Raw genomic sequence first — 27,337 nt, 5'->3', positions numbered from 1 at the left:
GTCGTGTAGCCCTAGCATTAAAGGGGCAGTTCACCGTGGAGGTCACTGTTAAGGGCGAGGGCCCCTGAGGTCACTGTCAAGGGAGTAGGGTGCTGTGAAACTCACTGTTAAAGGGGCGGGCTGCTGTGAAGGTCAAAGTTAAGAGGATGGGGTGCTGTGAAGGTCCCATTTTAAAGTGGCAGGGCACTGTGGTGTTCACTGTTAAAGGGGCGGGGTGCTGTAGAGGTCACCGTTATAGGGGATACTGTCGATATCTTTTAGCGACACACAAACATTAAATTAAATAGATGAAATATACCTCTGCTCTTTTTATGCATAAGTCATATGGGTGGCCTTATCAGCAATTGACAGCTAATTCTGCATGACTACACATACAGGGCAGGCTGTCAATCACTGAGTAGGACCGTCACATGACCTCTGTGCATAAAAAAATAAAATTACAAATTTGACTGCATCTTTTCCCATAGAACTATACATCAATCTGCTCAGCTACTACTGCTCTATAACATGCTGTCTGCGGACTGTACTGCATTTTCATGGTGACAGGTTCGCATTAACTAGACTGGAGGTTTAGTACCTACTGCTAGATATGGCCAAAGACTTGCATATTATTTGGATGATGCAACCAATAATGAGTGTTCGTGCCAATAGTCTGCTCATCTACAGTAGAAATCTATTGCATCAGACCTGCGTAAAAACATGCTCTGCTGATCCTCGTTGATTGGTAGCGTATAGATTAATCTACTTAGGAAAATTACAATTATTCTGTTATTTTGATTTGTCATAGAGGGAAAATAATTTCAAGCATAAAACATCTCTACACACACGTTCTTTATGGACAAGCACTGATATATTAAAAGATGCATCAGAATATCAGTTTTTGCACGACTTTCTAACCCATGTCAATGGGAGATTATATAAAATACTAAATTGTTGAAGGCCTGGTCAAAAGGCCCCCCAACGGATCAAAGACAAACCACCAGTTTTTGACCACTCTTGAGAGATCAGTCTTGATTGAAATAAATGAGATTTATGGAAAGAGCCAAAATGGTCTTGCTCGGTAGATTCTGTAACCTCCACTGATACCAATATACACACCTCCCCTGAATCCAGGATAACAAACCATTCTGGTGAGGAGATTTGTCAGCATGATAACACATTACATGTGCTGTGTAGCTGCATCTAAAGCTCGATGTATTGGATCCTCTACTTTCCATTTACTCCATACACGCAGTAGTCAGTCACCCAGATGGAGTGTCAATCATCTTGGTGTTTTGGTGTCATCAGCTCCATCAATAAGGGTACATCTATCAAAGACTGCATCTTCTACACTTTCTAAATTAAATCTCCTTTTGTTTGTTTTTTGATCAGGGATATGGATTTTTGGTCAAAACCCAAGGTATCCGTCAAACGTTCATGAAAATGGTCTAACAGCCCAATCAAATGAAAGTTTGGCCAACTATAGCCAAGTAGCTGGTGTTTTGGTTCTGTTAGCTATAGATGGCAGGATTAAAACTGGGAATATACCAAGATTACTTTCCACTACTCTTCATCTAACCCCATATGCAGTGGCGTTACCAGAAACTAGCTGCTAGAGTGTGGATTTCAGTGGGACAAGTGGCTACTTGTTCATGACAGTTCCGCTGTAAAGTCCCATTAAAAGAACACATTTTCATGTGGCCTGGTACTGCAGCTCAGCAACATTTAAAAAGATTGTCCTATAACAACTTGTCCCCTATCCACAGAATAGGGGATAAGTGACTAATCGGGGGGTCCAACTGCTGGAGCCTCTACCAACCACTAGAATAGGAGCCTGTGTTCCCCCGTCTGAAAGCAGCACCACACATGCAAGTGTGTCCACCCCTCCATTCAACTCTATGGGACTGCCTGAGATAGCTAAGTACATGGCGCTTGGCTATGTCCGCTGTTACTTAGAGTTGAATGGGGGGTGGACAGACATGCATGCTGCTTTCAATCAGGGAAACACAGGCTCCTATTCTAGTGATTGGCAGGGGACCCAGCAGTCAGATCCCCAGGATCCTGTGGATAGGGGATAAGTTGTAGTTGTGGGACAACCCCTTTAAAGGAGGATATTTTGAGACATGATGCCACATCAGGTCATGGGTATACAAGATCTTCATTACGGTGGCCTTAATTATTGCAAACCTAAAATAATATATCTTTATAAACTGTACAATATGAAACAATATATACTCTTACTTAAAGGGATAAATATATTTCTAGTTACACAAAATCCAATATCTGAGGTTTAGATATTACTATGTCATGATGGCACATTGTTACTAATAAAAGGATGTAAAAGATGAGAACTAGTATGGCACAGCAACTCATCTGTATGGACAGTTAGTGACTGAGGGCTAGAGGATTGCACAGAAATCTATAGATTAACCTTAACTAGGTCACTTTGAATCAAGAGTCTTTGAAAGTATTAAAGGGGTATTTCCATCTGACCATTAATGGCGAATCCACAAGTGACAAATGCCTGACAGGTGCGGGTTCCATCTCCACCACCCACTCCTATCTACGCCTCACACCACTTTGAATGGAGAGGTAACCGCACATGCGTGGCTCTCTGCATTCGCTTCTAAGGGAGTTCCGAAAATAGCCAATTAAGTGTTGTGAACATGCCATAATTATCCAGATGAGACAACCCCTTTAAGGGGACTGCATTAGTTTAGTACTATACTTGGCAACAGTATTAATTTTTGCAACCTAATAACTCAGATCACAACAAATAAATTTTGCACTAAAATGGGAAAAATGAAAATGTAGATTTATACCGCTTACTTTCAAAATAACGTTTTTTTTTTTTTTTGTTTTGTTTTTTTAAGGGGGACAGTAATATTTTTCCCATGAGACTCTCCTAAGAAAAACTTGTGGATTAAGGCCCCGTTTGGTTAGAAAGCACAGTTCACTTGGTGAGCCTTTTGGCTACATCTGCATATGCAATTTCTATCTCTCGATCACATGGACAAGTGTTGATGAATTCGTCTCTGCTGTACGCGCTGCTCAGATATCTCCAGATCCCAGTCATTGATTTAGGGATATCGAAGTCTCTGTATTTTTTAGTCACCACCTGTACAACAGTGAAACAAATAGAATAGGTTATCTGGAAAGTGAACCAAACTCTCTTGCTCATCACTCCAATGCGATTCCTTTTTACACACCTTTACTATATGAAGCTTTGGCAAGAGGTTGCAATCCGCTAAAGTCATGTCATCGCCATCTAAAAATTTCCGGTTGGAAACTGCAACATCTTCAATACTATTCTCATCGATTTCATCAGGTAAGGGAGAGTTCAGGTACTCATCAAGCTTCTGCAGAGTTTTCAGCAACCCTCTTTCTAGAGCTGCAAAGCAAATCAGAAAAATCAGAAACGCAAATAGAAATTTCCACTTGACAGCTCATAGATGTCACATTTGAAGGTTTTGCTCATTTCAAAAAAGCCGTAATATCTCACCTGCTCGGAAACTTGCCAGGTCTCCTCTTACTTGTCCCTCTCGACACAAAATATGTGACCATCCTGCCAGAGGCGGAGACCTGCCTCAGCTACTGATTCAGTGGTCACAATTCCTGCATTGAGACAGACCAGGGAGCAGAGACCGGCCAGAGACCAGGTAAGCGTTAAAACAGGATTAGCAGGGCATTACTGTAGTGAGGCAGTTTTGATTTTTAAGCCATTCTGACCCTTTCAAAAACAATTTTACCAGCCAGACAACACCTTTAAAAACAAACAGTCACTTGCTAATATTAAAGGGAATCTGCCCAAAACACCCCCCAAATTAGAGTAAGTGGTGATATTGTAAAAAGGTGGATAGTCCAATTATGCAATTTCTATCTTCATACTCACTTGCATTCTGACACAAATCAGCAGTCTATTATGGGCAGGAGCACTGGAGTCCTCTCAATGCATTTTACTGCTGGTTTGTAGGAGCACAGCGTCAGAACGCAAGTGAGTATGAAGATAAAACTTACACTGGACTTGGCAACATTTATACTATACATTCGGAGCTGACAGAATTAAGAATTACTGTAATATAAATAGGTTGTTTCAAATTTTCCAGTAGTAAAACAGCCTTTTGAAGAAGAATGTGGGGGTCCAACACTACTAGAACCAAACTGAATGAAGGCTATTCAACAAGAACATCGATCCCATACATTTAACCCCTCTAATGCCGTGATCAAATGTGAAAAATAAATAAATATATATAAATATATATATATATATATATATATATATATATATATATATATATATATATATTATAAAATGCAAAGGCGTGCTCCTGGCTGTGCACTGGTTCCCCCTAGCAAGGATTGGGGGAGCCAGAGTGTGGGCAGAAGCCTCTGTATTCCTGAGTGATACAAGGCTGCCGCACACTACTTCCTATGGAGAACCTGCCTGTGGCAAGACTCCACAGGAACATAGGGGGTCATTTATGACCTCAATTTTTCTATAAAATTTCTTTATACACAACATTTCTTGTAAATATTCTATCTGAATTTGGCAACAGTTTGCCTTGTTCAGGACCATCTACATCCTTTACAACCACATCTGAAAAAGTTCTAACTCTAGATAATGCAACATAACTGACCGTGGCAGAATACTGGTTCTGGCAATACGTGGAATAAAGACCATGTCCCCTTCCGCTGAACCTGTTATTACTTGAGCAATAATGGTTTCTTTTCAAGTCTTTAACAAAGAGGCAGGTTCCATTGCACAATCCTCTTTTAGTGTTTATATTTCTGAGGAGCATAATTATTGCTCCCTTTTTAAGGTTCAGTTTATGCCTCAGCATTCCTGTTGGAGTTAACTCATTAAGAAACTCAATAGGATAGTTCTGCATATCTTCCTCAGTTGAGTCATCAATTGAGTTTGAGCTAAGGAATGTCACAGTATCTCCTTCCAAAATGTTTAGCACCTCTTCATTTATGCTATCAACATCAGAGTTCTTTGGGCAAAGAATACATTTTTTTTGTTATCTTTGAGACATCAGCAACTAAAATTCTTTCTCCAAAAAAGTTGACAATATTTCCTGTACATAAAATTTTTGAAGTGATTTCAATTATGTCTTCAGGCAAACCGTCAATGTATGGTGTATCACCATTGCCAACTTGGATCAACCAATTGCTGAATTCAGTATCAACTGAACGGATATTGTTTGTAAGGTTAAGTATTTGGAAGTTTTGCCACAGTTTATTATACTTTAAGGCTCCATTCACACGTCCGCAATGTGTTTTGCGGATACACGGATCCGCAAAACACGGAAAGCGGCAATGTGTGTTCCGCATTTTGCGGACCGCACATTGCCAACATAATAGAATATGCCTGTTCTTGTCCGCAATTGCGGACAAGAATAGGACATGTTCTATTTTTTTGCGGAAACGGAAGCGGAAGTGCGGATCCGCAAATGTGGATGCGGACAGCACATTCCGTCCCCATAGAGAATGAATGGGTCCGCACCCTTTCCGCAAAATTGCGGAAAGGATGCGGACCCATTTTGCAGACGTGTGAATGGAGCCTAACAATGCTTCAACAATTTTTGTCCGGTCACCATGAGGAACCACTGGAAGTGTTTGCCGAAAATCTCCACCAAGTAATAAAACTTTTCCTCCAAAGGGTTTCTGGTTATCCACTATTTCTTTTAGGGCTCTTTCACACTTGCGTTCTTGTCTTCCGGCATAGAGTTCCGTCGTCGGGGCTCTATGCCGGAAGAATCCTGATCAGGATTATCCTAATGCATTCTGAATGGAGAGAAATCCGTTCAGGATGCATCAGGATGTCTTCAGTTCCGGAACGGAACGTTTTTTGGCCGGAGAAAATACTGCAGCATGCTGCGCTTTTTTGCTCCGGCCAAAAATCCGGAACACTTGCCGCAAGGCCGGATCCGGAATTAATGCCCATTGAAAGGCATTGATCCGGACTTAAGCTAAACGTCGTTTCGGCGCATTGCCGGAGCCGACATTTAGCTTTTTCAGAGTGGTTACCATGGCTGCCGGGACGCTAAAGTCCTGGCAGCCATGGTAAAGTGTAGTGGGGAGCAGGGGAGCAGTATACTTACCGTCTGTGCGGCTCCCGGGGCGCTTCAGAGTGACGTCAGGGCGCCCCAAGCGCATGGATCATGTGATCACATGGATCACGTCATCCATGCGCATGGGGCGCTCTGACGTCACTCTGGAGCGCCCCGGGAGCCGCACGGACTAAGTATACTGCTCCCCCGCTCCTACTATGGCAACCAGGACTTTAATAGCGTCCTGGGTGCCATAGTAACACTGAACGCATTTGGAAGACTGCTCAGTCTTCAAATGCTTTCAGTACACTTGCGTTTTTCCGGATCCGGCGTGTAATTCCGGCAAGTGGAGTACACGCCGGATCTGGACAACGCAAGTGTGAAAGAGGCCTTAGCAGTTTGTCAACCACTGTAAGCGCAATAGACGGGGCCATTGTACACTCATCCCAAATGAGCACTGTAGATTATCTCAAATTTTCAGCATCAGCAGAATTGAGACGCATATTTGATATTGAGTTCTCAACTATAGGAACAGGTAATTTGAACTGAAGAGTGGTATGTTGGGGTGACCTTTCCCAAGAAGAGCGGCCCGAACCTGGTAGAAGGAAATAGTAGTAGGCGAGGGGACCGTAGTCCCGCCAGAGCCAACATAGAATGCGAAGGGCGCTGCAGACAGCACTCTCGACCATGTGACCACTAGCGCAGGGAAACAATGCTGCGGGAAGACGAATGGGTACGTGTCTAGGAACCACGAACACTCCCCGGCGGAAGGGCCAACGAAATGAATGAGCACCGCCCAGCTCGGAGCAGTAGCGAGCAGGTAGAGGCCGTCTACTTATATATAAGGCATTCATTTATTGTTTGTTGGACAACACCTTTAGGCTTACACAGGTGGACAGAATGATCTCTTTAGAGAATAGTGCAAGGCTTGCTGCAAACACCGTCTCCCAAGAGAAAAAAATATGTCGCAGGAGGAAAGGAGGGATACGTACGAGTAGCCCGTAAGCAGTGAGAAGGCCAACCCACCTACGGGACGAGAAGGTATACACGGCCCAAACAACGCACAAAAACGTCCACTCACTGCAAAAATATCACTCAGCGAAGGCCAGCCAGAGTGCCACAGTATCTACGGAAGTGCAAAGTGCAAACTGAAAAGGAGTTATGCACAAGGCTAGTATGGTATGCGATGGAACGCAAAACTGACCGCCCCGAAAGGGGGGGAAATGTACCTGGCAAATTGCAGTCGGCAAGGGTGCAAAAGCCCGCCCCAAAAAAAGGGGGGGAATGCCCAAGGCCGTACCTACGTCAGAGAAGTAGGGCATACCATACTTCGCCCCGAAGGGCGCCATGCACATAGCCACACAGTATCCACCAGGAATGCAGGAGGTCCACCTAGTGAAAGGGGGACATGCACAGGGCTATCCTAGCATTAAGTGAGTGTGCAACAACTCACCCAACACCGAAACTTCGTGAGAGTGTAACTACTCCCAATGAAGGGGAACATGTGCAAGTCCAATACGGCACATACAAGGACAGCCTTGGATCTCGTGAGCGTGCAAAATTCCGCCCATGGAATGAGGGGTGGTCACGCACAAGGCCAGCACGGTATCCAATGGGAGCGCAAGCGTTCCACCCATGTTAGAGGGCCATGCTCAAGGCCAGCAACGTATCCGGTGAGAGTGTAGTATGCCGCCCAGAAAAGAGGGGGGGGGGGGGGGTCATGCACACGGTCAGCATCGCATCCAGGGAGAGTGCGATCAGTCGGTGAGAATGTGTGCATGTCACCTGAAGGAGGCGTGCCCATGGCCGGCAGCGAATCCAGTGAGAGTGCGTACACCGCCCACGGAAGAGGGGTCATGCATATGGCCGGCAGCGGATCCAGTGAGAGTGCAAGCACCCCGCCATGTATGGGGTTCATGCACATGGCCAACAACGTACCGGCGAGAGAACATCACCGACCGAGGGAGTGTATGTATGCCGCCACAGGGAAAATCCAATGAGAGTGCATCATACCACCTATGGAAAGTGGTCATGCACATGGCTGGCAGTGAATCCAGTGAGAGTGCCAATGCCGTCCACGGAAGGGAGTCATGCCTATGGGCATCAGCGAAATCAGAGAGTGCAGCATTCCGCCTATGGAAGGGGGTCACGCACATGATCGGCAACGAATCCAGTGAGAGTGCAGCGTTCCACCAATGGAAAGGGATCGTGCACATGGCCAGCACCGTATCTGGTGAGAGTGCAGTATTCCGCCTAAGAAAAAAGGGGGTCATGCACAGATCGCAACGAATCTAGTGAGAGTGTAGCGTTCCGCCTATGGAAGGAGGTCGTGCACATGGCCAGCACCGTATCCGGTGAAACTGCAGTATTCCGCCAATGAAAGGGGGATCATGCACAAGGCCAAACCGTAGCCAGGGAGAGTACAGTATCCCGCCCAGGAGGGGGGTCCCGCACATGGCAGTACCATAACTGAAGAGGGTGACGAATGCTGCCTACAGAAAGGGCCGCATGCACTTGACCAGCGCCGTATCGTGAGAGGGCTAGGAGGGTAAAATGACCCTGGCAGCGCCGCAGCCGGGGAGTGCGACATGCCGCCTAGGGAAGGGGGGCATGTACTGACATGAGGCTGCAGCGTCCTGCGCAGCCCACAAGTTATATATATAAAAAAAAAAAAAAACTTTGTTCTGCAGCTTCAGAGGGATCTAAAATGTATAATTGTGCAAACTGTCTGTTTTCACCCTGTTGAGGATGCAGTGTTCCTGCTCTGTGACAAATCGAACCATGGATTCGAAAACAGTATGGCCCATAGCCAGAAGGCGGACTAATGTTAGCTCCCATAGATGCAAATGCTAGAGCACTATTTATTGACCTTATATTTTGCATGAAATTTCTGCTGTAATGATGCTGACCCATCATCAGCTGCTGTATAAACTGATTTGTTCGAATTGGTTGAAGATTTACTTTTCCTTTTGAGCAACACTGTAAATTTTTGATCAGATTGTCTTTCTCCTTCAAAATGTTTTGCTTGACAAAAACTGCATATCTGATTTAAATCTCCACATGTGTGGGGTATAATGTTACCCTCATTAATATTAACTATATAATTTATCATTGCCATTCTTTCTATTGTTGCCCAGGATTCGTTATTTTCCACTCGTTTACTTCGGGCCAGTCTCTGTAATTGTGCTTGCCGCAAACATGGTAATGGTCATTCTTCTGATGTAAGACTTGCTCTCCTAGCTTTTTCTCTTTCAGCATGTCTCTAACGTTTTTGTCTTTCTCATATCATTTATCCTCTCCTGTGGGGCTGTTAAATGTGTTGTGTCTGTTTGTAGATCTGTTATCCTGCCTCTTTTTTATTGCTGATGTAGTGTTGCTCTCCTAGCTCTGTGTGCTTTCCCATTTTTCTGATGCTCATTTTATTTTCCTTTTCTTCAATAGATCCATTTGCTAGTCTTTGTTTTTTACACTGATTTTCCTGTTCTTCTATAGATCTATTTGCTCTTCTGAATCTTTCTCTTTTAGCGTTTTTGTGACACTCATTTTCTTTTTCTTGAATTGATCTATTTGCTCGTTTTTTTCTTTGTTTTTCAGCCTTTTTTTATTTTTACTTGCTGACTTGACTGTTTCTCCAGGAGAATTTAGTTATGTAGGGTTTCATTGTGTCTTTTGTCCTACTTGATGTGTCCTTTTTTTTGGGGTGGCATGTTAGTAAAAAGTCCAAGTAATATAGGCTTGTACTTTTAAAATTTTATAATATTTTCTCTTACTGTAATACTGACTTATATGTAGCTGTAATATGCGTCACTGGCACTGACTTTTGGCTGAGACTGCAGGCACTTGCACTGTGACTGATACAGCTGTCACTGACTGGTGGTGCTGAGACCACTGGCACTGTGACTGGTGGCTGATACAGCTGGCACTGACTGCTAGGACTGACTGGTGGTGCTGAGACTGTGGGCACTGACTGGTGCCTGAGATGGCTGGCACGAACTGCTGGCACTGACTGGTGGTGCTGAGACTGCAGCTGATGGCTGAAACGACTGGCAGTGCCACGTGGTGCTGAGACTGCCGTCACTGTGACTGGTGGCTGATACGGCTAGCACTGACTGGTGGTGCTGAGACCACTGGCACGGTGACTGGTGGCTGATAGAGCTGGCACTAACTGGTGGTGCAGAAACCACTGTCAGTGACTGGTGGCTAATACGCTTGGCACTGACTGTTGATGCCGAGACTGCTGTCACTGACTGGTAGGTGATACGGCTGGCGCTGAGACCACTGGCACTGACTGGTGGCAATGATTGATGGCTGGCAATTATTGCTGGCACTGATTGGTGGTGCTGGCTAATACTGCTGGCAGCAGCTGCAGTGTGTATCAGAGCAATTTCTGTCACTGTGCATGTAATGGAGGCGCTTCTTATGCACTCTGCTCCAACTGACACCACACACACCATAATAGGGGGTTATTGGCCAGCGGCGCAGTTGTGGGGATGGCGTTATTGGACGGCTCCATGCTGTGGGCGGTCCGTACAGCGTGTTGTGCGCCGTGTGCTTTTTTGGCTGGCGCAGTTGTGGGCGGTGACTTTGATTGGACGGCCGCGCTGCTGTGGGCTGTCCGGGCTGCATGTGATGCGCTGTGTTTTTATTGGCCGGCGGCGCGGTGCTTTGGGCAGTCCCTGCTGTGTGTGTGTGGAGTGTGTGCCGATTGGTTTGTGCGCTGCGCATGCGCACTTCACTAAGGCTACTTTCACACTGGCGTTTCAGGGTCCGCCTGTGAGATCCGTTTCAAGGCTCTCACAAGCGGCCCCAAACGGATCAGTTTAGCCCCAATGCATTCTGAATGGATGCGGATCCATTCAGAATGCATCAGTTTGACTCCGTTCCGCCTCCATTCCGCTCTGGAGGCGGACACCAAAACGCTGCTTGCAGCGTTTTGGTGTCCGCCTGGCGGTGCGGAGCCGAACGGATCCGTCCTGACTTACAATGTAAGTCAATGGGGACGGATCCGTTTACATTGACACAATATTGGTGCAATTGTAAACGGATCCGTCCCCCATTGACTTTCAATGTAAAGTCAGGTGTCCCTATTAATATACCATCGGATCAGAGTTTTCTCCAATCCGATGGTAAATTTTAACTTGAAGCGTCCCCATCACCATGGGAACGCCTCTATGTTAGAATATACCATCGGATTTGAGTTAGATCGTGAAAACTCAGATCCGACAGTATATTCTAACACAGAGGTGTTTCCATAGTGATGGGGATGCTTAAAGTTAGAATATACTAAGAACTGTGTACATAACTGCCCCCTGATGCCTGGCAGCACCCGATCTCCTACAGGGGGCTGTGATCCTCACAATTAACCCCTCAGGTGCCTAAATCCCTTTCTGAGGAAAGGGATTTAGGGGTCATTATTTCAGAAGACTTAAAAGGTAGGCAGACAATGTCATAGAGCAGCAGGAAATGCTAGCAGAATGCTTGGGTGTATAGGGAGAGGCATTACCAGTAGAAAGAGGGAGGTGCTCATGCCGCTCTACAGAGCACTAGTGAGACCTCATTTGGAGTATTGTGTGCAGTACTGGAGACCATATCTCCAGAAGGATATTGATACTTTGGAGAGAGTTCAGAGAAAAGCTACTAAACTAGTACATGGATTGCAGGATAAATTTACCAGGAAAGATTAAAGGACCTTAACATGTATAGCTTGGAAGACAGACGAGACAGAGGGGATATGATAGAAAGAAACTTCTAAATACATAAAGGGAATCAACAAGGTAAAAGAGGAGAGAATATTTAAAAGAAGAAAAACTGCTACAAGAGGACATAGTTTTAAATTAAAGGGGCAAAGGTTTAAAAGTAATATCAGGAAGTATTACTTTACTGAGAGAGTAGTGGATGCATGGAATAGCCTTCCTGCAGAAGTGGTAGCTGCAAATACAGTGAAGGAGTTTAAGCATGCATGGGATAGGCATAAGGCCATCCTTCATATAAGATAGGGCCAGGGGCTATTCATAGTATTCAGTATATTGGGCAGACTAGATGGGCCAAATGGTTCTTATCTGCCGACACATTCTATGTTTCTATATGTGTAATTTTTTTGGTAAATAAATTCCATTAATCCATTCACAATGTCATGCTCTTCCAGAGGTTTTTTTTTTTTAAGATTATTGGGCAGTTCTCTGCCTACAAGATATCATCACAGATGCTTGGTTTACTTTTGCAGTTCTCAAAACTGAATTTGACTCAGCAGAGATCACATGCCTCTTCACAGCAAAAATGTTATAACATGAACAGCGTTGAGAAAAATACCTTAATCCGAACTTCTACAAAGCTATGAATGCAAAATCAACCTAATCAAATATGAAAAGTTGTTACTCTAAAAATCTTCATCTACTTGCATATTATAAGTTATACCAGCAAGAATTAGTCTTTTTTGTAGAAAACTATGATTAAAAATCAAATCCACCCTGCTACAATGACCATGCACAGTGCCCACCCAACATTTGACCATCTGTTCAAAGTTAGGCCTGTCATTGACCACTTCAGCACCAAGTTTGCTGAGGTGTACAACCCAGAAACAAATGTGTAGAGGAGTCCCTATTACTGTTCAAAGGGAGGATTAGATTCCGCCAGTACCTGCCTAGCAAACAGATAAGGTACGGCATAAAAATATACAAACTTTGCAAGAGTAGCTCCGGGTACACCCACAAGTTCTGCATTTACGAAGGGAAAGATTCCCAGATAGAACCCCCAGAATCCTAAGAGTTAGTGGGAAGATCGTTTGGGACTTACTGCACCCGCTGCTGGATAAGGGTTACCACCTCTATGTGGATAACTATTATACCAGCATACCCCTATTCAGGTCACTAACTGCAAGAGGGACTGTGGCTTGTGGCACAGTGCGCAAAAATCAGAGAGGCCTCCCTAGATCCCTGGTAGGGCAACCACTGAGAATGGGTGAAAGTAGGGCTCTCCTCCATGATAAGATGCTGGTGGTTAAGCACAAGGACAAGAGGGACGTCCTTGTACTGACCAACATTCACACTAATGCTAGCTCCCCTGCACGTGGTACCACAACCACTACCCCCAAACCAGTTAGCATCCTTGATAACAACAGGAACATGGGGGGGGGGGGGATCAACATCTGGAGCACTACAAATGCAATGCCACGTAAAAAACAAAAGTGTGGTACAAAAAGCTGGCCGGTAACAGCGCTCCCCGGCAGAGATCAGGGAGCCTGTTACCCTGCGCTAATTGACCGAAGCCTCAAGCAGGCTTCAGTGTCAATTAAAATCACAGAAAAAACTAAGATAAAAACATCCTGCACGGTATGATATACAAAGTGTTTTGATCAAAATATATTGGCTAAGTGTCTCAGATTTTATCACATCAGAGCGAGGACTTTGTCCATATATAATGCTTGCATCTACTTTACTAAGTGCATTATTATCTTATTTCTGTGATTTTCCGTGTCAAATAGATGACTATACCAATACAGGCCACCAGGTGGCAGGCTTGTATCGGTATAGTGCAAAAGAAGTCTTTACTGATGACTATAAAGACTATGGGCATTCAAATGATTGCTAGTTCTTGTGAATGAAAGAAAAAAAAAAAAAAAAACAACTGTCAAATTGGCCAGTCTAAAAAGGGGGTTAAATGGGAAATCAGGTACTGCCAGAAGTACACATAAGCCTACTTGTATAAATAAGGGGCCACTGGGTCAGACCCATATATTCTCTCCCTCACTATATATTCCTTTCTAATAAAAAGGTACATGCCAACAACAAAAAAATGCAGTGACCAATGTCAGTTAATGTTTTCCTCTAGCCTTTTAGCCCCCCTCTTGTAAGCGCTTTTAGGGAGGCCTCTTATCTCTTGACATATCGGCTTCCGTATTTACAAGCCACTATCTAGGACCATAAAGTGCTTTATAACCTGTTGCAATTTTATTAAAAAGAGAAAATATTTGACGAAGTGAAATTGAGCAGATTTACAAGGTTCTGCTTTTCGAAACACAATGCTTAGAAGTTTTAGATCAACCAACTGCAATCTTCACAGTAAACGCCATAAACTATAGTCACAGAACAGCAGTATAACAATAACTGTCTTGACTCCAATAACTGAATCAGGGCACCGCTATAGAGCTAGCTTACATTCCCTAAGACAAATCATTATGAGAAATACCCTGTTAGGTAAAGACCACTGCTTTGCAGAGGCGGCACTACATTTTTCCCAGAAGAGTAAAAATAGTCCACTTAGTGTTTTTGGGGAGTATTTTTTAGCTAAGGAGGAGTACAAAATAAGACACTGGTTTGCGGTTTTTGTTTATGGCTTTTTTTTATAGATTTTTCGGCCATTGTCCTTTACACCTCAAATTTATGACAGTCACTGGGCAACATTAACTAGAGTGGTACTTTCATTTTTTTTGCATCAGTATGATTACTGCAATACCAAAATATGTCGTTTTATTGGTTTTGTTTTACTACTTTTACACAAGTTTCAAGGTTAATACGTTTTATCAAACTAAATGCATAAACTCTTTTCCATATTTTGTAAATGTGGGAGAACCCCCCCCCCCCCCACAGCACACAAGATTTTGCAGTCTTTGCCGCAACCCGTATATTGATCATTTCCCCATGCTAGTTTTCAGTTTAAAAAAAAAAAGTCGCAAACTCTGTGTTTGCAAAGTTTCAAATGCCACTTGCGCCTAAATCTAGGCCCCAAAATGGTATCAATGAAAACTACATCTCGTCCCACAAACAAGCCACCCACAGCTACATTAACCGAAAAAAGAATACGTTTTGGACTGCAGCACTATAACAACTAGTAATTTTTAGCCCATCAGGGAACATCAATATTATACTGCACTGGTATACCTTGCATCCCACTGCATTATAAGCCATCACTGTAACCGTGGCAGGCAGTCTATTAGGCCGTGGCTGTCACACAGTCTAATAGGAATACAGTCATGGAAGGTCTGGGTGCCTTTGTTACGCCACTGGCTGGCATAGCAACGTACTGGCACCCCGTGATTACGTTTGCAGGAAATTAGGGGATTGTGAGAAAGGGATCCTTCAGTCTAACTGCCTAGATGCCGCAGTCACTATTGGCCGCAGCAACTAGAGGGTTATGCGACCGAGTTATCTCCAATCCTGGCCATTACAGCAGGAGCCTAGCACCGACAGGAATCCGGGCAGTGGATCACCGTAGCCTGTGTGGGCTCCGTTCAGACCATACAGACTTATACACCGCTCCAGACCAATGAAAGTCTCAAGCGTAGAAATACAAAATACTAATTTGGGTATGGGATCCCTTAATGTGCTCTGGATAGATAATGTAATAGATTTATTCCTCTACAGACTACCTCAGATTACATTTTTAGGTTTTTGGCTGCTCACAGGGATTATCTATATCAGTGTTCCTCAACTCCAGTCCTTAGGGCCCACCTGACGGTCAGGTTCTCATGATTTCCTTAGTATTCCGCAGGTGATCCAATTAGTTTCAATACATCAGGACTTACCACAGGTATTCATTCTTTGGGTTATTCTCAAATCATGACTGGTAGGTGGGCCCTGAGAACTGGAGTTGGGGAACTATGATCTATATAACTTAAAAAGAACCTGTGGGCCCTCCTGACATGTCTGTAAACCCTGTATCCCCTATAAAATATAAAAATTCAGAAGCACATTTTCTGCATTGTACTATTGGAAGCTACGCTTCTCCGCGTCTATAGGAAGTCACTGAAAAGACGGTGATACAGCCCACCAATCAGATTAAGGGCCCATTTACACGACCGTAGATTTATTTCCGCATCACGGATCGGATGCAGACCCATTAATTTCAATGGGGCCGCATGAGATGTGGACAGCACACCATGTGCTGTCAGCATCTGCAATAGTGTTCCGCGACCCCACAAAAAAGATAGAACATTTACTATTCTTGGCAGTTTTTGTGGATAAGAATAGGCATTTCTATCATGGAAAAGGACGTTCCAATCCGCAAAATGCAGAACGCACACGGCTGGTATCAGTGTTTCGCGGATCCGCAATTTGTGGTCAGCAAAAACCAAATACAGTTCTGTGAATTGGCCCTTAAAGTGACACCCAGTTGTCATAAGTTACCAGGAATGACATGATACATAAGGATGCTCTAGAACTGTTACTTGTTGGGGAATAAAAATCATCACTAAAGCTGACAGATCCTATTTAAGAAAAAATCTGAGCGTACTGCAAGAAGACATATAGAGGGTTAGGAAACGCACTTGGGAAAAACCCTGCTTGAGAGCTTAAGCAGTTTGAAGAGACCATAATACATACAAAAACACTATGGGGGTCATTTATCAAACTGGTGTAAAGTAGAACTGGCTTAGTTGCCCATAGCAACCAGATTCCACGTTTCATTTTCCAAAGGAGCTGTCAAAATGAAAGGTGATTGGTTGCTATGGACAACTAAGCCAGTTCTACTTTTATACCAGTTTGATAAATGACCCCCTATATATTATAAACATGCTGTGTATTGCAGAAAATATCTGATTTGTGAGCTCAGCCAACAACCTGTTGTGTATGGTATGGATTTGAACACGTCCGACATTGTGTTCCACGGAAGATAAGCCACTACTAGAGGTGTCAGGCAGCAGCTTTTTCCCTTTCTCCCTATTGAAATAAACATACACATCTACCCGAGCTGAACGTGCATAACAATTCTGAAGTCAGGGGAGATTGGGATCTGCCAGACCAGCTTTCAATGGCAGCTATTTCAAGAATATAGTCGGCTGTGGTGTAAGTAAACACCAAAACTAGTCAGATGAGCTACCTTCATTGGCATCAGGCCGGGAATTCTTGATGTATGCGGAAAACTTAGCAAATATGTCCATGCCAGCTGTGTTAGATTCGGGGTGCTTTGCTGCCAACTTGCGGTACCTGAAATTCATTTTTAAAAGCATTCACAAGTTATTTATTTTACAGGAGCAAGCATCTCTAACACATTTATGCTATAAAAAAAAAAGTCAGTTGTCAGAGCATCCCTTTAACCCATCAAGGATACACTAATCAATAAATTATCCCAGACCACTAAGAACCTTTCTAAGCCGTTATGTCTTGACAATGATCAGAATTTTGCGGAACAGGTGCGGGCCTATTCATTTTCAATAGAACCGGAATGTGCTGTCCGCATCTGTGGATCCGCACAGAAATAGAACATGTCCTATTCTTGTCCGCAATTGCGGACAAGAAAATGCATTTTCTATGAGAGTGCCGGCGATGTGCGGTGCGCAAAATGCGGAACGCACATTGCCAGTGTCTGTGTTTTGCGGATCCGCAAAACACATACGGACGTGTGAATGGACCCTAATAGTACAGATTCAGGCATCGGGCCTGTAAAGCTGCTCGCTCTGTACACATTAGCAGCATGGCTTACAGCATGTATAGTGTAAATGTATGTCAACTCCTTACTCTGATTTTACTAAATTTTTACACTGAAGCATCTTGTGGCTCTTATTTCCATGAAACAACTTTTTCAAGCTAGGACATTTGTCAGCATGCACACAGTTGACAGAGGAAAAATGTCAGAGTTAAAGTTTAACCCTTAGGATAATGGCGTTTTATTGTTGAAGGAAGATGGTGAAGAAAAATGAAAAGGCAAAAACAAATAACTTTTTTTGTTTTTCCGTTCACATAGCCGTATGAGGGCTTAATTTTTGCGGGACAAGTTGAACTTTTTAATGCCACCATTAAATATGGCACAAAATGTAGCGAAAAGCAGGGGGGAAAAAACGCAATTCCTCCACCGTTTTATGGGTTTTGTCCCTACGGTGTTCTCTTTGTGGCAAAAATGACCCGTGCCCTTTATTCCCTGGGTCAATAAGATTACAACTATACCACATATGCATAGGTTTTTTAATGTCTAATTAGTGTAAAAATAAATTAAAACTTTGATAAAAAAATATTATTTTTTTATGTATATCACCATATTCTGACTCCCATAACTTTTTTTTTATAGTTGTATCTACTAAGCTGTGTGGGGGGCTAATTTTTTTTCCTGGGAAATCTGTAGTTTTCATTGAAACCATTTTGGAGTGTGACTTTTTGATCACTTTTTTGGGGTAAGGGAAGCAATGAAAAAAAAAAAAGGCAAATCGGCCATTTTGACCCTTTTTCCGTTACATCATTCACCGTATTGGAAAAATATTTTCATACTTTAATAGTATGTGCATTGTCCGACGGGGTGATCCCCATGATATATTTTTTATTATTTATGTATTTATTTTTTATTGTATTGAAAGTGGGGTGATTGAAATTTTTTTTATTTTTTTTATTCTGTACCATTATATATCCAGATTGGTACAGAATTGCTCGTTTCTTATATTGCACTGCCAAAATAAGAATTGCAGCTTTAATACCCTGGGTCTCTTCAGGGAGACCCAGAGTATTGACATCAATTACAGGCATCCTCATTGGCCGCAGAAGAGGCCGGTAAGAAGTCCGGAAGCGCGAGCTTCCCGTTTTTTCACCCATTAGATGCCGTGATCACACTTTAATGACTGCGATCGGCATTACTGCCATTCGCGGTCATTAGCCGCAGGTCTCTGCTGTCTGAAACAGCGGAGACCTGACGACTATTGTGCCCCCTGCACGAGCAAGTGGGCGCCATTTTGCCCATCGCTCACTTTATTTGTGAGTATAACCTGCCTTCTAATCCTTAGCTGTGCCATGTGACCAACACTCTGATCTCCAACTGACACAGGACAGGAAGTCAGTTACTTCTCTATTCATTCCTATGAGACTGACATTGATGCTCCTATAGGAATACATAAAAATAAAAAAAAAGGTGGCTTCCTGTCCAAACATAAGATGCCATGTTATTAGGAAAAAGTCACGATTCAGTCACATTACACAGCTGAGGATCAGAAGGGAGGTTATAATTCACAAATACAGTCAATGATAAGAAAATTACCTTCACTACAGTTTACAGTATGTACCTTTCTAACAGGTCAGAGAATAAGAGTACTTTTACACTAGCTTTTTTCTTTTCCGGCATAGAGTTCCGTCACAGGGGCTCTATACTGGAAAAGAACTGATCAGGCATATCCCCATGCACTCTGAGTAATCCGTTCAGGATGCATCAGTTCAGTCATTTTGACTGATCAGGCAAAAGATAAAACCGTAGCATGCTACGGTTTTATCTCCGGCGAAAAAAAGACTTGCCGGAATGCCAGATCCGGCATTTTTCCCCATAGGAATGTATTAGTGCCGGATCCGGCGCAGACCGGTAAAAATGTGAAAAAAGATACAAGACGGATCCGTCTGTCCGCATGACAAGCGGAGAGACGGATCCGTTCTTGCAATGCATTTGTGAGACAAATCCGCATGCGGATGCGTCTCACAAATGCTTTCAGTCACATGCAGATCGGCGTTGTCGGAACTGCCCGCCGGATCACACTGCCGCAAGTGTGAAAGTAGCCTAAAAATTTTTTGTGGGAGTGCTTCTTTAACTACGCATGCCTAGTAGTCAACCTCACTATCCGATCACAAACTGTGGACCATCACTGAATAATGCATCTCACTTACTTTGGAGGGCAGAGCACTTCTTCCAAAAACTCTTCGATCTTATTCACATCAGTCTTTACTTCATGGTTGTAGGTTATAAATGGCGGGTGTGTTCCAGGTGCAAGATTTTGTAAATCTGCTGGTTTTCTGCAGAAATAAAAGGGGAAAAAAAGGACATATGTGTAACTAAACATAAAAGTAAATATAAAACATTGGCATGAAAATAACCATGTAACTTCAATGATGAGAAGAAAGTTTTAGTATATTCTGCAATGAAGTGGCTCGGTGGGACAAAGCTTGCATGATGACAGCTCTCCTGATCCCATCAAATGACATCACACTTATGTTCAGCAATTAAAGTCACCGATTTCCTCTTCCGGAGGGAGTCAGTGACAACCACTCGTTACTTCTGTATAAACTGGACAAGATGGTACAGGGCTGTATGGAATCTAAGATGTTATTCTTTGAACAACATTTTATATGACTTTACCCTTGAAACGAAGATTTATTATTATTATTATTATTATTATTATTATTATTTATTTTTTCCAGAATGGACGCTTTTAATTCTGCCAGAGGCTCCTTAGCAGCAAACTGGTGCTTTACTTCTGTAAGGACGAATCGGGAGCTTACAGTTTGTTGCTAAGGAGCAACTGAAACATTTTTATGTTTTGTGGGAAACCTCTGCAGAAGTAGCATTTTTCCTTTAAATGTTTGACTTTTTTTTTTTTAATTAAGAGCCAGTCTCTTTTTTTATGCATTTCACCCCCCACATGAACTGGGATAAATAGGAGAGAAATAAGGAGGATAAATGGCTTATGCAGAGGTGCTTGAAAATTCCCCCAACACGTACAGTTCAAAGAGCTGATCCCAAAGTAGTATTACGGGGATTTTATTTTTTTTGCAATTAAAATCCAAGACTCAAAACAACTACAGGAAATCACTTGTATGCCAAAGTGTGATTCTGGCGTCCTCTGATACACTCATAACCCAAATTCCTTTCCTCTTAAAGACTCGCACTTCAGCTAGTTGAAGTCCCATTATGGTCAAAGTGGTTCTACACAATGAGGAAACAACCAGAAGGAAAACCACTCTGCATGTAGATATTTACTTCCAGAGAAGGAGCAGAAAAGGAATTTAATCTATTTCAGAAAATATATTAGCGTTATTTAAATACGCAGTTTTCTTCCTTCTGGACGAGAGCCGCCGCCCCCCCAGACAGCATTGCCTGTAAGACCTAGAACAACAGCTGGGTCTCAGCAAGAGTTAACAAAAAAAAATAAAAAAATAAAAAATGTATGCACACACTGCATGACATACCCATGTGCATGAAAGCATCGCACTCAGCTATTTTCAGACGTCCCATAGCATTACATAGAAGAAGAAAGTCATGCAAGCGCAGCCACCACTCCACTCAGTGCTATGGGACTTCCAAAAATAGCCAATCCAGCACTCAGCTATTTTTGGAAGTCCTGTAAAGGTGAAAGGAGGGTGGCTGCGCATGCTCGGCTTGCTCTGCCTTCACTTCAAGCCCTTGTTCTGAAGATAGGAGTAGCTCCAAGAAGTCGCACTCCTTCCAATCAGACATTTATGGTACTTGCTAGGGATATGTCATAAATGTCCCATTATTATAGCGATCTGTATGCAAATGATGCCTTTAGTGCAACAAGGGGGGGCACTGCTGCTCTTACTGCACAGAAGCTCCACTTCATTCAGTGCCCCGTCCTCCCTCTGGGCGATGATTGACAAGGCCAGGCAGTAGGCACGTAATTTCACTTGACCCCGTCAATCAATGGTCCAAGAGAGAGACAGGACAATAAATGCAGTAGAGCTTCTAAGCAGTAAGAGCAACGGCGTGCCTTCAATGCACTAAAGGTATCATTTACATATTTCAAAAAAAGCTGGTTTTATCTGCAAGGGAGGAACAGTCTGGTACAAGAATGGCACAGCTGGAATCAGGTAATCTAAGTCTATCAGACCCTATGCTTGATGCATAGTGATGTAGCCGATCATAAAGGCATACATTACCACCTGCACCTAACACTAGAGGGTGCTTATGAGCTTAGGCCCGTTTCACACTGTAGACATTAGTTCCAGCAGGCTGTTCAGATAGAGAACGCAGCAGTATGTGCCGGGTAGGGGCTTGATCTCTGCCAGACCCCATTATAGTCAAAGGAGCTGATGGGCATTCCAGTAAAATCCAACTATGCCAGATAGCTCCAGAACTAATTTCAGCAGTGTGAAACAGGCCTTACTGTGTGATTATCCACTTCAATGCATAACAGTATGCAGAACACTTCTAGGTGGCTGCAGGAATCCAGCATGGCATCTGCTAAATGCAGGAGTCATTACCGCTTTGTGGCAAAAGAACAGAGCCCTGGACAGTTCCCTGCACAGCCAGGTGGGGGCAGGAGAGACGCTGCACAGGGAAAAATAGTGAAGAGGAGATCTAGTGTTTATTATCAGTCATTGGTGGGTTCCAGAGGTCAGCCCCCACCAATCATAAAGAAATGGCACATCCTAGAAAATGCCACAGGAATGCCCCTTTGATTACAGAAGATGCTTGTGTAATCCTTCAGATGTACTGAGGAGAGTTGTGTAAAAATGTAATATAAAAGCAGAATAAAGAAACCTTTCTTATAAATGCTAGAAATTCCACCACATATCTGGTCCTCACTCTCAACCCAAAATGACACTGACATAATCCTAAGAGGCATCTCCCAGAATCCTCAGCAGGGTCTGCCCAGAACAAGGGGCAGTGTGTAAAGCCCTGTGATCAGCACAGGCAGGGTGACGTGTGCTCCTTCACCCTCTGTCCATCTCATTTTCAGCTTAACATGTAACAAGATTTCCTGGTTCTGCTCCACTATTTTTAGAGCTAACTTTATTTTCTTTTACACTGAGCAATAGTTGTCAGGTACATTTTCCAATGGCCTTGAAAACTAACAAATCACTGGTTAAAGAGACATTTAGGGGAGGAAAAAATTAAAATATATATAGTTCACTTTCTTATACTATTTCTGAAGATGAAATGGTTCTAATTCGGGACGATTGAATAGACTTCGGATGAAACATCCAAAGTCGATTCGCATAAAACTTTGTTTCAATACTGTACGGAGCGAAAAAACAATTCCCGAACTCTGGTTCAGTTCCAAGGTACAACTTGGAACAAAACCAGAGTTCAGGAAAGTTTTTTTTATAGTATAAATCAATTTCTGAAGTTATTATGCGAAGACTCGCAAGACTTCGCGAAGTAATAACTTCTGCTCATCTGAGCCAATACATTCTAATACTGTACGGAGCGCTCGCTCCATACAGTATTGAAACGTAGTTTAATGCGAATCGACTTTGGATGTTTCATCCAAAGTAGATTTGCTCATCCCCAATTTTTTTTTTTTTAAGCAAAAGACCGTATTTTTTGCTTTATAAAAGACACCTGTTTATAAGACGCACCTAGATTTTAGGAGGAAAATCTGAAAAAATTATAATTTCAGCCCTCAGTTCAGACACTCACCACTCCCTGGTCTTCTGCCCGTCTCACGCCGTACTATGACCTGACGACACACAGCGGCAGATCATAGTACACAGCTTTCTGCACCAAGTCCTGATGCTATACGCCGTTCGGACACAGTGCAGCGTGGGGCCTGGAAGAAGACCAAGGAGTGGCGAGTACAGCCAGCGCTGCACTCACCGCTCCCCACGCTTCCTGCATACTAGTAAGTGCTTCCATAATACAAGCGCTCATTAGTATTCGTTTTATAAGATGCACTGCCATTTTCCCCCCAACTTTTTGGATGAAAAAAGTGCATATAAAAAGCAAAAAATACGGTAAGTAGTGATATAATCATAAATATGAGCTCGGAGCAGTGCTTCAGTTATTTTCACACTACAGAATTCTGACACAATTTGTGTGCATATCCCATGCCAAAAGCCACATTCCCATGCATATGAAGGAGGTTTTCACAACCCCATTCACATGGTTAGGAACATTTCAATGTGGATCTATGGCATTTTTTGGGATGTCACTTACTTCCTTATTTCAGGTGAAAAGGCAAGGAGTGGGCCCAATGGATAACAATGGCACTAGTCTTCATGCAGATTCACGGCAGTGACCGCTGCAAACAGCACTTCCGCAGCAGAAATCCAAGGGCCCGCCTTGGATTTCTTCCATTAAAAATACAAATCCGATTTTAATACATTGTATGAAAATAATAACAAACCTAAATCAAATGAACCTACATTTAGGAACACGGATTAGTATTGTCTGTTCACAGCTTGGCAGGACTGTAGTGGGTTTATGGCCCCTTCTGGAGGATCATGAGGAAGGCCCTGAGACCAGCACCAGGGGATATCCAGATCCATTCTATGCTACAGACTAGGGTTGTTGCGGGTATCGAAATTTCGATACCCAATCGATACTTTTGTCCCGGTATCGATACGATACCGGGATTTCCGTTTTTTCGATACTGGGCTGCGCTTCTGCGCAGTCTAGTATCTCTGAACATGAGCGCGCTGCTATCGGCGCGCTCATGTTCTCTCTCAGCAGCACGGGGAGAAGGAAGCTGTCCTCCCTCCCCCTGTGCTGCTGCCGCTGCCACCAATGAGAAGAGAGGGGCGGAGGAGGGGCGGCAATGAGAAGAGAGGGGGTGGAGGAGGGGCGGCAATGAGAAGAGAGGGGCGGAGGAGGGGCGGGCGCACTGCGCCACCAATGATAGGATTACTATCGGAGCGATGGGAGGAGACATCAGCTTCACTAGTGGGCGTTCCTTTTCCCTGCGCTGCGATTGGACAGCGCTACAGCCAGGGAGAAGGAACGCCCACTAGTGAAGCTGATGTCTCCTCCCATCGCTCCGATAGTAATCAGCAGCATGTGGAGCAGGAGAGGAGACAGTAATGGGGCACTGCGGGCGAACGGAGCGGCGCCCAGGACTAAATGGTGAGTGCTGAGACATCGCTGGGCGCCGCTCTGTGTGGCCTAATAGTGAAAGTCTGGACTCATATACAGTAGTCAGTCTTTAACACATACAGGAGGCGGGTGCCGGCAGCAGAATCGCATTGCCGGCACCCTGCCCCTGACAGGGAGCTGCGATCAGCGGCAGTTAACTGCCGCTGATCTGCTAGTACCCGCCTCCTGTATAAAGGGGTAAAATCATTGGTGGTGCAGTGTGCCCCCCCCCTCAATCCCCCCATCCCATTAAAATCATTGGTGGCACAGTGCGCCGGCCCCTCTCAACCCTCCAGTATTAAAATCATTGGTGGCAGTGGCCACAGGGACCTCTCCACTCCCCCTCATTGGTGGTGCAGTGGCAGCTTCTGATCGGAGCCCCAGCTGTGTAAGCCTGGGGCTCCGATCGGTTACCATGGCAGCCAGGACGCTACAGAAGCCCTGGTTGCCATGGTAACATCCCTGATGCTGTGTGCACAAAGCACAGAGCAGCAGGGACAGTGTGGAGTCCTATTCACCCTGATAGAGATCTATCAGGGTGAATAGGAAAAGGGATGAAAGATCCCAGGTTCTAGCCCCTAAGGGGGGAAATAGTTATTAAATAAAAAGTGAAAAAAAAAAAACACTAAAATATGAAGTATAAATCACCCCCCTTTTCCCAATTTCACATATAAAATATATAAATAAACATATTACATCGCCACGTCAGAAAAGTCCAAACTATTAAAATATAAAAAAAAAATCTAGGTGGTGAATGCCGGAACAGAAAAAATAAAATAAAAACTGCGCGATTCGCCATTTTTAAAAATGAGGAATGCACGTGGCTTTTTTTGTTTATTTTTTTCGCGTGGTATCGAATGGTATCGAGTATCGCAATACTTTTTCATGGTATCGAAACCGAATCAAAAATTTGGTATCGCAACAACTCTACTACAGACATGCAATACCTACTTATGTTCTTGGTCATGGAACCCATGTTGAAGGCACTGCTGCTAAAGTGCACGTCAAGACACCAGTGCAGGTATGTGCATGTCTATGCTATCATTTTTATTATATGCTTTTGAAATTACTAGGGAGCAGGCAAGTACCATTTTCTGACAGAGCTTACACTTGAGGGTGCTAGATCATTAAACGTTTTCCATAAAACATCTTAAGCCTTAGAACAATGCAAGAAATATTACACACAATACAAAGACACTTCCCTACCTTCATCCTGTCATCTGCTAACCATATGATACCCTCTGTGAACAGGTCTGGACAATCAGAATGAACGTTATACAAAACCTAGAGATAAATAATTAACGCCCAATTTTACATCAGGTTCCTTCCTTCTGGCGGTTCTCTTACCTCTTTAAGTCAACTGTCGTCACATTGAACACGACTCCTTTCAGCCACAAGATCATAAACAGTCTCTGTGAGAAGGGGCAATTCCCGATGCTCTCTCCATCACTGCCGGCCTGGAAGGATACCAATAACACGGTTTTACTATAAAATGGTACAAAGGGTCTGAGCACACTTGTAAGCGTCAGTCTTAGGTTAGAATATTGGTGACAGCATGACTGTACTAACTTGTTCCCAATAGAATAGCAGTTCCCTTCAAAATGTATCATCTGAAACAGGCAACAGAATTGCAGAACATGCATTGTCTCCCAACACAAAAACTATCCTAATAGAAAATGACCGTAAAACCCCCAGACACTTGCTGAACCAGTGTAACAATGCCTATTCTAGTCTGCAAAAATGGACAAGAATAGGACATGTAGCTTTTTTGTGGGACTGAGGAACAGACATACGGATGCGGACAGCACACAGGCCACATTTTTTTGCAGACCCATTAAAATAAAATGGGTCTGCATCCATTCTGGAAAAAAATGCGGATTGGCAGACCAAAAATATGGTCGTGTGAATGGAGCCCAATGATAGGCCATCACTAGCTAATCAGCGGGGGTCCGACGCCCTACACCCCTGCCAATCAGCTGTAGCTCTATCACCAGAAGTCGGGGTTGGAAATAGACAGCACTGGCAAGTGCAGCCCACAAGCTTCCATGTATTAAAGAGAAAAAAAAGAAGTGTATGTCTAAAAGGTTTTCCAGGACTTTTAGAGCACGTGCACACAGCAGTGTAGTTGCTGTGGATTTTGATGAGGATTTGCCCCAGATTTGCAAAGGGTGAAATCTGCACCAAAAAAATTGACAAGCTGCAGATTTCAAAACCTCCCCTTGGGTTAATTTACACATGGAAGTTTTCTGCACCGTGTAGATGAGATGTTGGACACATGACCTACTTAGTTGGTACTGTATTTTCTACACAAAAATCACTGTGCAAAATGTTTTTGGGCATAATGGCCTAATACTGATGAGATACCCCATCGATTGCCAAGCACACAGCCCACCAGGCACAGCTCTGTACACCATGTTGTGTCTGCCCCCTATTGCTGAAAGCCCTCCCTCATTCTCGCGTACGGGACCGAGCTGCAGAGACCAGGCATGGCCACCGAGTCCTGGTGAGCTGTGAGCCCTGCAGTCAGCTGGATGTAGAAGTCCTAAAAAATAAAATAAATAAAACAGGGCTTGACAAATTTCCTTGGAATCTAGGAGCCAGCTAAAAAAGTTAGGAGCCTTTTTTTATTTTACCATATAAAGCCTTATTTTCAGCGACAAAAACAACACCTCTTAAAGTAACATATACAGCTGCAGTGTGCAGAACCACACACACATATAGCGGCAGTGTACAGAGTAGAGTTGTTGCGAAACCAAATTTTTGATTAGATTTCGATACCATAAAAAAAACTAAAAAAGCCACGTGCATTCCTCATT

At 43.6% G+C, this 27,337-nt stretch overlaps 1 protein-coding gene across 1 annotated transcript in view; it reads right to left on the bottom strand.

Moving 5' to 3' along the window:
* Window positions 1-1,952: 1,952 nt before the first annotated feature.
* Window positions 1,953-27,337, bottom strand: part of CLIC4 (chloride intracellular channel 4) — a 56,751-nt gene continuing 31,366 nt past the window's right edge. The window contains exons 2-6 of the mRNA XM_040424486.1: window positions 25,869-25,978; window positions 19,598-19,723; window positions 16,845-16,951; window positions 3,189-3,370; window positions 1,953-3,097 (exon numbers count right to left, since the gene is read on the bottom strand). Coding sequence (XP_040280420.1) covers window positions 2,933-3,097; window positions 3,189-3,370; window positions 16,845-16,951; window positions 19,598-19,723; window positions 25,869-25,978 — 690 coding nt within the window. The 3' untranslated portion in view covers window positions 1,953-2,932. The remainder of the gene's footprint in view (window positions 3,098-3,188; window positions 3,371-16,844; window positions 16,952-19,597; window positions 19,724-25,868; window positions 25,979-27,337) is intronic.

This window comes from Bufo bufo, chromosome 3, assembly GCF_905171765.1.
Source record: "Bufo bufo chromosome 3, aBufBuf1.1, whole genome shotgun sequence".
In the NCBI taxonomy this organism is placed as follows: Eukaryota; Metazoa; Chordata; class Amphibia; order Anura; family Bufonidae; genus Bufo; species Bufo bufo.
Note: the sequence above shows the minus strand (reverse complement) of the source record. Positions and strands in the feature narration are given on the sequence as shown.